This window comes from Glycine max, chromosome 7 (assembly GCF_000004515.6).
Source record: "Glycine max cultivar Williams 82 chromosome 7, Glycine_max_v4.0, whole genome shotgun sequence".
Lineage (NCBI taxonomy): Eukaryota > Viridiplantae > Streptophyta > Magnoliopsida > Fabales > Fabaceae > Glycine > Glycine max.
In genome coordinates, this window is record NC_038243.2 from 3,202,044 (window position 1) to 3,214,762 (window position 12,719).

The following is a 12,719-nucleotide window of genomic DNA, read 5'->3' on the forward strand; positions in this document are numbered from 1 at the left end:
AAATAGAAATGGTGTGCAAATATATAAATTAAAATTAATCTCGATCTGATTCTCCAGCTCTTGCCTTGTGAAACTTGAATTCTTAGTTACTGCATATATTAATTCGGTGTCCAACTTATACAAATAGCCCTATAAATAGCATGCCAATTCCACATTACCTTCACACCAAATCCATTCATCCAAGTTCAAAGATGAAGATGATCCACGTTCTTTTCCTCTTTGCTCTTGTCTCGTTCACTTCCCATGCTTCTGTCAATGATTTCTGTGTAGCAGACCTAAAAGGTCCAGATAGCCCTTCAGGCTATCAGTGCAAGCCACCTAACACAGTCACAGTGGATGACTTTGTGTTCTCTGGCTTTGTAGCTGGAAACACCACAAACACTTTCAATGCTGCATTAACCTCCGCATTTGTTACTGATTTTCCAGGTGTGAATGGTCTTGGTGTATCTGTGGCACGGTTAGACATAGCCAAAGGTGGATCAATCCCAATGCACACACACCCTGCTGCCACTGAACTTCTAATAATGGTGGAAGGTCAAATCACTGCTGGTTTTATGACCCCAACTGCACTTTATACCAAGACACTGAAACCTGGAGATATTATGGTTTTTCCACAAGGACAGTTGCATTTTCAGGTTAATTCTGGAAACGGAAAAGCCACTGCTTTTCTGGCATTCAGTAGTGCAAACCCTGGAGCACAACTACTTGACCTTCTGTTATTTGGCAACACCTTGCCTTCTGACTTGGTTGCACAGACTACCTTCCTTGATGTTGCACAAGTCAAGAAGGTTAAGGCTCGTTTTGGTGGCAGAGGCTAGGGTTTCTTATGAATCAACTCATACCTAGTGTTTGTTTTAGTGATAATCGTCAGCAATTAATAAACTTGTGCATTTGGGTGTGTTTTGCTTTCATTTTAAGTTTGATTCCAAACTTATGATTTGAGGGTTTGAAGTTTGACGATGTATAAATAAAAATTTTAGAGTTTAGTTTGAGTGCATCATTGATTTCAAGAAAGTAATTAAGAAAGAAATCAAGATGTTCACTTGATTTCTTTTATTATAATAAAAATAATAATATTTCAAACAAGATATTAATAAAAAGTTTAATACCTTGTTGTGTTTATCCTTAATTTTTTTAATAAATATGAGTTACTAATTAGAATCATTAGATTAAAAGAAAACAAATGATATAAATGCAGGACTGGTAACTTCTTTAATCTCTTAGAGCAACTTAATCTCTTCTTTAATAACATATCTAAAGTATACATACTATGGCAGCGCTCTTGTTATCATTTAAAATTTCCCCACTATTAATTAATAATGTCGTATCGTCCACCTTATTTTACGTTCTAGATCTATATTTGGTTTAAAGAGAGGAGGAGAAGGAAAGAGGGGGAGAAATTTTGATTACACATTTTGTTTTGTTAAGAGAAGAACAAATGAAAGATTTTAATAGGAGGAAAAATGATCATTTTCTTGTTGGGTTCATAAGTGGAGAAGGGATTATAAAAATTAATTTACTTGTATATTTATATAATTTTACATTTCAACACATAAGAGAGGGATATTTTAATTAATGCACTTCAGATGTTTTAAATCTTTTTTCTTTTTTCTCCTAAAAATTAAACCAAATAATAAAATTTTATAAAAATATATCCTTACCATTCATTTTTCTCCATTTTCTTTCAACCAAGCAAAAAAAGAGAAAAAAATAATAAATATAATATATAATGTGACTATGAGTTGACCCGGTCAATGTCAAAACAACTGAAATTTAGTAATATGTTTTAGAATATTCTTATTTTGGTAATTACTTTCTAATAGTACCTCTACTTTGGTCAATCTGCAGCCTTTAATACAATTACTTCTTACCTTTAAATTTTTAGATTCTCTTCCCGGTAACTATTAATGAATAAAAATATTCAAACTACCCTTTTCATCCTTCTCTTTTTTTACTTCCTATTTTAAAAGTAATAAATATAAAACGTATTAAATAATAACATATTCAAACACACTAATACCTTGTTTTACTTATTTTAGGGTGGATTCAGAAGGAAACAAGGGAGAGAAAAAAATAAAAAAAGGATAATATAAATGTGATAAATGATGTAACTGGTGAATTGATCCGGTCAATGGTAAAAATTATCAAAATTTTTATATATAATATATCACATTTTAGTGATTAAATTCTAAAAGTGTCATGTTTTGGTCAATGATTCCTTAATGGAATTACTTAAAGGACTTATATTAAAATTTTCAAATCTTTTGTTTTCGGTTTGTAAGAATGACTATAAACATTTAGACAGTGATCATATTGGATACGATGATATATGATATCTTGTTTAATTGTTTAAAAGCGGTATGTTGTCTTAACATATGTTTACTGTTATTTTTTATTATTTAGGTTCCAAATTAATAACAAATTATTATTTACTTTTTGTTTTATTAATGATGCGGGAACCTTACTTTACTGAAGAACAGAGTTTTGTTTAGGAGGCATGGTGAAAATTTCTAAATTCTGTCAGTAACCTAAGTTGTATTAGAATTTTATCTTCCATAAGCTTGGCCTATTGTTAGAGCTTGTGCTTGTATATCAGTTAGTTTGATAGTAACACTGATGATCTCTTAAACATCTGACAGGAATTTGAATGCTTGAATTTAAATTGTGTAGGAAGTGGTTTGTTGTCATTTGAATGCTTGAATTACACTGTCTTCTGTAAAGTGTTTTTTCTAAATATATTTTTTTATCCATGATAGTCCATTTAATTTTTTTTACTGAATCTGGAGAACATGTCAGCCATGCCATTTTGATATGTTCAATTGTCCATTAATTTCTGTCTGCTTTTTCTTCGATTATTGCTATTTTTTATTCCCATGATGGAGTTCTGGTTATTCAATTCATATTTCTGGCCTTCGTTTGGATTTGACTATTACATGTTTAGATATGCTTATTTTAGGGGCTCGATTTATTTTGGTCATGAAGCTTTCTACTAAACCATGTGATGGCATGATGTGCACCTAATTTCTTAGTGGAGTCCTTATTTTACTCTTGACTGATGCATTTACCAGTTTGTCTTTATTTTTTATTTCAAATTAGGTATATAGAAAGTAGAAGAATAGGAGTATCTTAGAAACAATAAAAGAAATTCCTATTTGTGTTACAGACTTTTGAATTTAAGTTGCCGATAACTGATTAAACTTTTGAAAACGTGCAATTTATATTGATTTATACTTGAGATATCTCAGGCAAGTGTATTTATCTGAAATGCCAATGGTTGTGATTTGTGAATCTTTGCTTAATTTCATAGGAGCATTGTTTGGGCGTTATTATGACAAGGATTCAAAGGTGTAAACCCAATTATCAGCTATTTGTTTGATTGTTTGTGTAACCTACGGTCATCATCCAAGGGAGCATCATTTATTTTGTAAGACATGCATGCTTTCTATGTTAATTTATAAGTTTGTTTAATTTTTTTTATGATTACGTAAATTTATTATTTAATATATCATATAGTATTAAAAATACATTTACCAATTCGATGATGATTCATCTCAAGAATTTAATGAGATTTCAAAACATAGAGATATATATGGAAAATTAAAGTAATTCCCACTGCTAGAGAGATATATATATTTGCTAATAATATATACCGAAAATTAAAGTAAGACTAAGATATTCTGTTTATTTCTTTCTTTGTAGTTAGATAGATATAAAATAATAAATTAAAAATGTATGAATTGTATTGTTTTATAGTGTGATAAAAGGAGTTTCAATAACTTGTATTAAATATTAACCAATAACCAGTAGTAGTACTTGTAATTAAAACAATAGTAATAATACAAGAAAATCAAATAATTGGATTAGGATGTACTACAAATGAGAAAATAATTTATGCACTTTTAACTTGGCTTATTTATTTTATACTCATAAATTGCTTGTTCGATCAGGATGTAACAAATTACTATTGTTGGCATTTAATTCAAGGAAAATAACATGAGAAAATATTTAATATTTTTTATAATTTTTCATTAATTTTAGGGTATGAGATGATACCCAGTAATGCATACTAAAAAAAGTAATCACTCAAATTCAACGTTTGCATTATAGATGTTCTTCTTTTTAATATTTTAAATAATACTTATTTTTTCAATTATAAAGATTAATTTTTTTAATATTTTAAAAATTAAATAAAAATTTCTATATTTTAAAAATGAATTCAATAAATTTAGATATTTTTTTAAATTAAAAGATCATTTCAAAACAATTATTTAAATATATATATATATATATATATATATATAATTATTTTTAAAATCATAGTAAATTCCCTAAAGATTTTATTCAACAAGAAAATTCACAGAAAATTACCTACGAATTTTATTCTGTAAGAAAATCCACAAGTAACTTTATGTTGATATTAAAATAACCACCAAGCTTAATTGACTACCTAGTACCCCTCCTCCATAACGACATTCCCCACCAAGATATCCTACTACACTACACTAACAGTGATGATAGCTTGTCACCGCCAGTGTAAAAATAGAGTGGCCAGCTACTGTATGCAAAATTGCTGCATGAGAACCACATAACACTGTCAGAACTCAGAGAAGCCTGAGTATTGGACGAAAGAGACTTGAAAGGAGGGATCAGGCCGTAAAAACACAATTCCTATCAGGCACGGCATTATTGAAGACAACTTTATTTCTCTTTTTCCAAAGGAAGAAGTTGACAGCACTCCATAAAATTTGCCCGCCCACAGAAGAAGTTTTAGAGAATCCCATACCTTCATTTTGCCAAAAAAGAGCCTCAATGGATAAGACATGTTAGATTTTTTAATGGATCTGTAACACTACAACATGTAGAACCTAATTATAAGACCGGAGCCATACCTTGTTGAAAAGTGCATGAGCATTGCCAAGTTTTGGAAGAGCACCACATTCCCTTTTTGATTACATAAGGTCAGAGTTCCATTCAGGCAAAACTAATTACAAGAAATACATTCAAATTCAGCTAACTATAATGGGTTTAATATATATACCACTGACCATATATCACTTGGCATGGCCACGATAAGCTTTTCTGTTACACTTACTGAGGATTGAGGACCTGATGTCCCAAAGGAATCTGATACATGTGGAATAGAATCTTGCTTAGTCACATCCATTGTCACAAGCCCTACAATTTCTATTTCATCCAATTGACCAATGTCGTGGATGAGTGTGTACATCAATGTTAATGTCTATTGACATACTACCCGCACTCCTTGGCCTCTCACGTGCCTGTATTCTCGTTGGTTCTACTGGTCCTTTGTAAGTGCTCCTACTTCTTGGTGGTTGTCCCCTATTTTGTACCCAAACCAAAATGCATGATTAACAAATTAAGTTGCACCACTTTTAGTTTTCAACAGATATATAATTTGATTAAGTTGCTAGCTGAGTAACTTTCATTCATAATTTGGCACCTTACTGATCCACCTTCTGGTTCACTAGGTGGACATGCCTGCACAGGAAGTTGTTGAGTGTGCAGGCATCCATTGCTACTCTTGAAATCGTTTTTATATATGTCTATATGTTTCTGTGTTGAATGTGCAGGTTGTACAAACCGTATATTATGTTAGGCTTCCCTAACATATATAGCAGCCACCAATGTTGACTGTTGTTACTAATGTTGTTCTTTTGCAGTACATGAATTGGATCCCAAATTTGGTAATAGTTTAACCTAAGACAGCAGCTGCAAAACTGGTGATTGGCTTGTGCGTGACACCAAAACTGGTGAAATGTTGACAAGAGCCTCCAGGTAGATATCAGTTTCAAGAATCATTTTTTTCTGTTGCCTATAGACATGTTTTGAAGAGTATTTCTGAATCTCAATGTTTCACTCTGTTGATTTGGCACTGCTTTTAATCTCACGAGGCTATGTGAAGTTATCTATTATCATTTTTACTTTATCTTAATACACCACTATTGAAACACAATTAATTACAGATTTAACCATACAAAATTTTGTTGATGACAATGTTTTAATCTACCAACAGAATTTTCGTACATGCTTACAAAAGAAGGCAACAAGTGGGATTAGGAAGATGCATGATATGACCAACACAGAGCAATGATGGAAATTGATATCCCTACGTATAACTACATCAGACTAGCACATACACATACACATACCAAATACATTATAAGCAAAAACTTATAGCATTAATAAAAAAAAAGCTCAAATGATGGTATAAACTTGGAAGTACCTCTGATTCCCTTTGCAGTCTGACTTTGGCAACTAAGAAACTATGAATACCAACCCAACAGTCAGCCTTCAAAACCTAAAATTTTTTAGTCAAAAATGGCATATTAGAATAAAAAATGCATTTATACGAGACAAAAGGGAAAAAAATTCAACAAAAAACAGGAAAGGAACAGAATTTGCACACAAAGAAAGGTGCATGCTGAACAAACAACAAAAGTATAATGATTCATGTTCATATGTTTAACTAAAACTCATAAATAGAACTTCTGACATTTGGACTTAAATACAGTTTGTAAAATTTGGGCTGCTCTCTAATCAGCTGGAAAAAAAATTTCGTGGGATTCAGTTACGCCTTAAGTCTAAATGATTATGACCATGTTTAACTGCATCTAATTCTTATATATAGTTGCTTTCATTAATTTAAATTAATTTGTTTTGGTTTTGTTTATGTTTCATATCATACCATTCTGGAGGCAACATAGGAACAGTACATGTCATGCCTATATAGACATGAAACTTGGTACAAGGCTTCATGGTGTCTTTCAAAATTGTTAACTATTATTTGTTTGTGATGTCATTAGTCAAGTTCTGATCATAATCTGGAGTTACTTTGTCACAGCTGATAAATGTTTATATGGCAAACTACTAGACCGGAGGACAATTTTGGCCTACAGTGCACAACTACACAATTTTTTTATTTGTTTTCATAAGTGGAGATCCATACATCCTTCACACAATAGTTTTCAGCCAAGGCAAGCGGGACAGGGAACAACAATTCTATGTACGGTTTGACCCAAGTGCAGGTTTCCATAGTTAGTCTATCATGTGGAACCCACAGAGGATTATGTAAGTCCTTATTATCTACAAAAATAGTCCAGTATGTTTCCTTTTTTCTCTATTCTATCCTATGATCCTTAACATAGTTTCTCATACTCTCTTTAATTTAGATTCTGAGTTTTTTCTATATAATATGCTCAGTTAACTACAGTTGCTTCTCTATAGAGGCATATGCTCAGTTTTTGTCAATAAGAACTGCCCATTATGTCGTGATTGGGGAGATCTTGTTTCATTCTCTTAGTTTTGGTACTGTTGGGGGCTTCAAGTACAGCTGAGTGCACAAGAGACATAAGGGACTTCCAAAGCTTGTTTGGAAGCCAATTACCAAAAGGGTCAGTGCCACCATCTGGACCCTCTTCATGTCAGAACAACCTTAGCCCTTACAAATACAGCAAACCTTCATTTCCAAATTATTACTATAATTTTTGTCCTTAATAGCACTTGTCAAGGATAGAAGCATGCATAAGAAATATATGATATATCTAGCTAATTGTAACATGAGTAGATTGCATAATTCAACTTAATCATATATTTAATTGATTTCAGTTGTAAACATTTTTTTAAGTGATTAATAATGCACAACCTTAAGCAGTTAAGTTACAAAAACTAAATAACCTGGCTTGCATTTGGAATATACCTTGTCAATCCACTGTCAGAAAGATGAGGATTCAAATCTGTATGAACCAATATGTAGGCTGACTTTATATTCTTATGAAGAAAAGATGATGAACAAAGTTCATGTAGGTACCTAGGAGAAAAACAAGTAGAGTTAGCTTCTTCATTCTCAGGGCAAAAATTTACATTGATGCTTGAAGTCCAAAAATTTCACATAACAACTTCAGCTTTAACAATAACTAATTGTAGTCAAGATATTAGAGTCTATATAAGCAAGTGGACAATAGTTTCATACTAGCTGCCACTATTCTTATAATTAAAAGTTCAATTGTATCCCAAAGCTGAGTGGTGTGTGACAATTGTCACACTTTAAGCCCTAAAAGCCTCCTATGCAACAGGACATGTTAATATTAAACCATGCAAAGTGGCACTCTCACAATGCAGCTCCAACCATGTTCTTCAGTTCCTTCGCTACTTGGACCAGTTTGGGAAGACCAAACTGCACTCACAAGGGTGTTTGTTCTTTGGGCAAGCTGAGCCACTAAAGTGCACTCACAGTGCAGCTCCAACCATGTTTATGTCTTTTGTGCCTATATTATATAATATAATATATATTTTGCCTATATATAGTTTTCTTTTCCGCATAATATCTTGCTTCTAATTTAGTGTTATTGGTAATCCCTTTTTGTGGCTTCCACAAATAAATCAACAAATACCAGTCCAATGGATCAGAATTCACTTATATATATGCAAAGAATGTGAATTTATATATCATTATTAATGTAAACATTTTATTGGTGAATATTATCAACCTTATTTGAATCTTCATGTCTGTTCTGATATTGTAAATCTTTATATATAAAATGACTTCAACTTTTATACAGACAAAAACAAAAAGAATGAACAAAAAACAACAACAATGCCTCTACCAAAATCCTTGGTCCAAAATAGGAATGCCTCTACCAACTATGTTGCTGAATACAATAATTATGTATATTATTACAATTTCCTTAATGCATATGCTTCAGGTCGTTACAAAATGATTAGGCTACCTCTATCTATAAACACCCAAGGGATTCATGGAATTGGTACCTCATCACTACTTTGAACCATTTGTATATAATATTACTAACAAATTTATGAATGGCTTTTCTTCGATCCACCTTCGTGACCTCAATGGATCTTTCATAAATGCTAGCCATAGTCTGTGCAACTTACTATTATGGATATGGTCCAACACCAAAGCTTCAGACCCCCAAACCCAAAACAGATTACAAATTTGACAAACCACACCCCAGAATACCCAGATTACTATGTAGTGCCCAAACCAAAAGGAAACGATGAACTACATCTGCTTCCCACAATCATTGGTGTCCAAGGAATTGAAAATAGAAGCTACCCTAACACAGATATCCTTTTTTTGTTAAACCTTCAAACTTCTAGCCTAAAAAACCCAGAGCCTAAAAATACGTACAAAATTCTGCCAAAAATGTTATACAATGCTCCATGCTCACACAAAATAATGAGCACATTACTAGATGCAACATTATTCACCAAAGACCACAAACAAGATTCAACTACAGAGTATTTCTTTCAATACATTGGCAGCAGACACCATAGCAGTCACAAACGTTGGAGTACAAAGAAATGTACCTCTATGGCGATACCCACGCACCGAGTAGCGACGAATGAGGCAGGAGACTTCTCTAGGTCACAAAACAACCTTCCCAACACGAGCGAGGGTAGTAAGAAGGAATGCTTAACGCAGTACTCGGGAGGGGAGTAAGAAGAGACGATGGTAAATGGGAGATAGGTACGACCTAGGGTGCGCGCGTTAAGAAAACAACGACGGTCTGGTGCAGAAGACCGTCTTCATTTTTCCCAAAAATAATTATGAGATTGCCACTAAGAACCGATTTACGATCGGTCCATATAACCGTCCTTAGAATGACAGAGTCATACAAAACTTATCCATGCAAATAATTACAAAAAATATCACTGTGTATATGTTCCTCAAGAATCATCTTAAAATTAGCATCATAAATCAGCTTTTTTTACTAGTGGATCTCAAAAATTTTAACGACTGAATTAGAATATTTCAATCACTAAACACTACTTCTTTTTAGTGGATTCTACAGATTTTGCATTTAGTACTTAATAATTTTTTATTTATTTTTAATATCTGAAAAATTTACAAATTTTGCATTTATCCTTGAAATGTATTTTTTGGTATTTCACCTCTATCATTACATTGGCTCTATTAAGTTGTTCCTAATATATTTTTTCTTTTAGTCTATTTTTTTTCCTGAAATTATCGGTATGTCTTTTTCATTAGAAGTTAACGTCTCAAGTTAACAAAGTCAATATAATGATAGGGATTAAATATAAAATAAATAAATACAAATTTAAAATAACAATTATGATTGATGTATAAAAAAATTTACAAATATATATGAGAAAATTTGTTTTAAATATAATATTTTGATTTTTTTTTCTACACTATTTTTCCTTATATTTTTTTTACATTATATTTTTTTATAACTACAGTTATCATATCTTTTTTTTTTTCTTTTAACTTTTCTCCTGTCTTTCTTTTATTCTTTATCATCTTTTTACCCAAATAGCATCTATTAAGATGTGTGAAAAAAGGATTTAAATTAATATCTTTTTATTCATTTAAATTCGGATAATTTTTTTATATTCCAAACTAAAAAGTATTTTTAGTCTCATACTTTGGAAATAATTATTTTTTAGTCCCTAATTTGTGATCATTGTAGTCCCTGATAAGGATTAAATGAATTATTTTCAAATTATGAGACTAGAAAATCACTTTTAAATTTGAAAGACAAAATAAATTTGGCAATTTAAAGAAAGAAAAAGATATTTAAGTTCAAAAAAAAAACTTTAGTTCTAGATCAATTCTTGTAAAGAGAAAGCATTGGTAATTAAATTAAATGTTGTCATTATCTAGTTAGGCCTTACAGAGTTGATATATAGTCTCATGAATATTGATATTGATTTGCCAAACTATGACAGCATTAATTAATTTGGCATGCATCATAAAGAGTAAGTATTAATTAATTTAAAGCTCCAAAAATATTTAAAGCATCGAATTAACTTTAAGTTAGACATTAAATTAGTAGTTAATAATATAAAATTAAATATTAATGTAAGGACTAAAAAAATTATATCCTAAGTAAGAAGCCAGAGAGCTAATTTAGAAAATGATGGGTATGATAATATCTTGTCTATATATTTTATATCTATTACATAATATATATATATATATATATATATATATATATATATATATATATATATATATATATATATATATATATTATTTATGTTCGATATAATTTTTTATATATCTTCACACAAAATTTTGACATATAAAATTAAATTAAACATATAATATTGATTAAAATATTAAAAAATAAATTAATATTATTCAAATATTTTTTTAAATGTGTAATAAGAATAATATTAAAAATAATTAAATTTATAAATATTACATTTTATAAAAAAAAGAAACTAATATCAATTATTTAAGCTTGTTGTCTCAACTTTCAAGTCTCCTCAAGAAATAGGTGGAACAACTAGTTAGCTCTAATGAAAAACGTTCTCAATCTCTCATGTTTTTATGAAAAGGCAATGCTTGTTTAGATAGCCAGTTTTGCTTCCCATGGTTTTGCTATTGACATTTTGTTTGGTGGAATTTCATTCCTACCTTTATTTCAATAGAAATAGAATAGGTATTCCTAACTACAAGTTTTCATAGTTATTTCAATATAATACCTAACTGTGTGTGTGATTATAAAAAAATGTTAAAATTATTACACAAATATGTGTGTAATTATAATAAAATGTTAATTAATATTGTTAGACAAATGTGTATCATAGATGACTTTTTTTATGTGGGAGCAACAGAAATAGACATTTACTATTAGATCTTATCATCAACGATCAAGATTAAAAAAATAAAACCATCAAAATCATTGAACACATTGATCAACTAACACTCACATTTATTCTAACTTAACTAATTATCTTCGGTTCAAATGATATATTTATACTAAATATATGAGAAAAGTTTTGTTACTCATAATAATCTTACTTCTTTTGAATATGATTATTTCTCCAATATATACATGTGATAGTATAAAAAAAATAAAAATAATTATTTTTAAAAAAATTGTCTAGGTAACCCAAACTAAAATTGGGATTAAACAATCTTATCCTAGATGACCCAATAAAATTAAAACAACTGTATTAAAAGTTGGATTCACATGTTTATATTTTTTATACACAAAATTTTGACTGGTTATATATTCTTCTCATTATCTTCTACCAGTTTTAAATTATGTCCACTTTTTAGATTTTAGATTTTTTTTTCTGCAATTGTTTCTATACCTTCTCTTACAAGAAAATGATGAGATTTAATTTTCTTCATCCAATATTGCATCCATTAGAGAAACTCCTTTCCAAACACATTTATTTATTTAAAAGGCAAAAGCAACATTATTAATAAACCAATACCACAAGAGGTGCTTGACTTAGAAAAAAAACACTATTATACACAGTATAGAAAAAGATGTTCAGCAAACATGGTGCCTTGACAACAATAAAAGCACAGCCTGGTTTATGTTATTACTATGCACACCACATTTGTAATCTGATCAATCGGGATACCACGTCTATAATCCTAATTGGGATTCCACATCGTAGGGTTGTTTCAAAAAAAACTTGAAAGCAAAGAGGAAAAAAGGATCGAAGAGGATGAATGTTTTTTTATCAACCAAATTAAAATTTTATTCACAAAGGTACCAGTGGTTTAGGGTTTAAAATTAGTGGTACCAGTAAAACAAAAAAAAAAAAAAGGAACAAACCAAAGCGTGCCTCCAAGTCACCGAAAGAGAAAGAAAAACAATATTTGCTATCTCAATCATAATTCAGCACACAAAACCTAAAACATAAATAACCTCCAATCAAAATCGAGAACCCCTTCCCAGTAAAAGCCCTTA

The 12,719-nt window shown here is 30.4% G+C and overlaps 1 protein-coding gene and 1 long non-coding RNA gene across 2 annotated transcripts; one reads left to right on the top strand and one right to left on the bottom strand.

Moving 5' to 3' along the window:
* The first annotated feature begins 162 nt into the window (after positions 1-162).
* Positions 163-1,153, top strand: LOC100818105 (germin-like protein). The gene has a single exon (NM_001358009.1). The coding sequence runs from the start codon at positions 192-194 to the stop codon at positions 816-818; it is 627 nt and encodes a 208-aa protein (NP_001344938.1). The 5' UTR covers positions 163-191; the 3' UTR covers positions 819-1,153.
* Positions 1,154-4,353: 3,200 nt separating this feature from the next.
* LOC100776959 (uncharacterized) lies at positions 4,354-9,690 on the bottom strand. The gene is made up of 6 exons (XR_001389112.3): positions 9,349-9,690; positions 7,718-7,828; positions 6,245-6,319; positions 5,093-5,340; positions 4,890-4,981; positions 4,354-4,783 (listed from the first exon to the last, which is right to left on the bottom strand). It is a non-coding gene; the product is annotated as an uncharacterized lncRNA (long non-coding RNA).
* Positions 9,691-12,719: the final 3,029 nt, after the last annotated feature.

Excerpts from the sequence above, each read along its gene's own strand:
- LOC100818105 (NM_001358009.1), top strand. The coding sequence starts at position 192 with ATGAAGATGATCCACGTTCTTTTCCTCTTTGCTCTTGTCTCGTTCACT.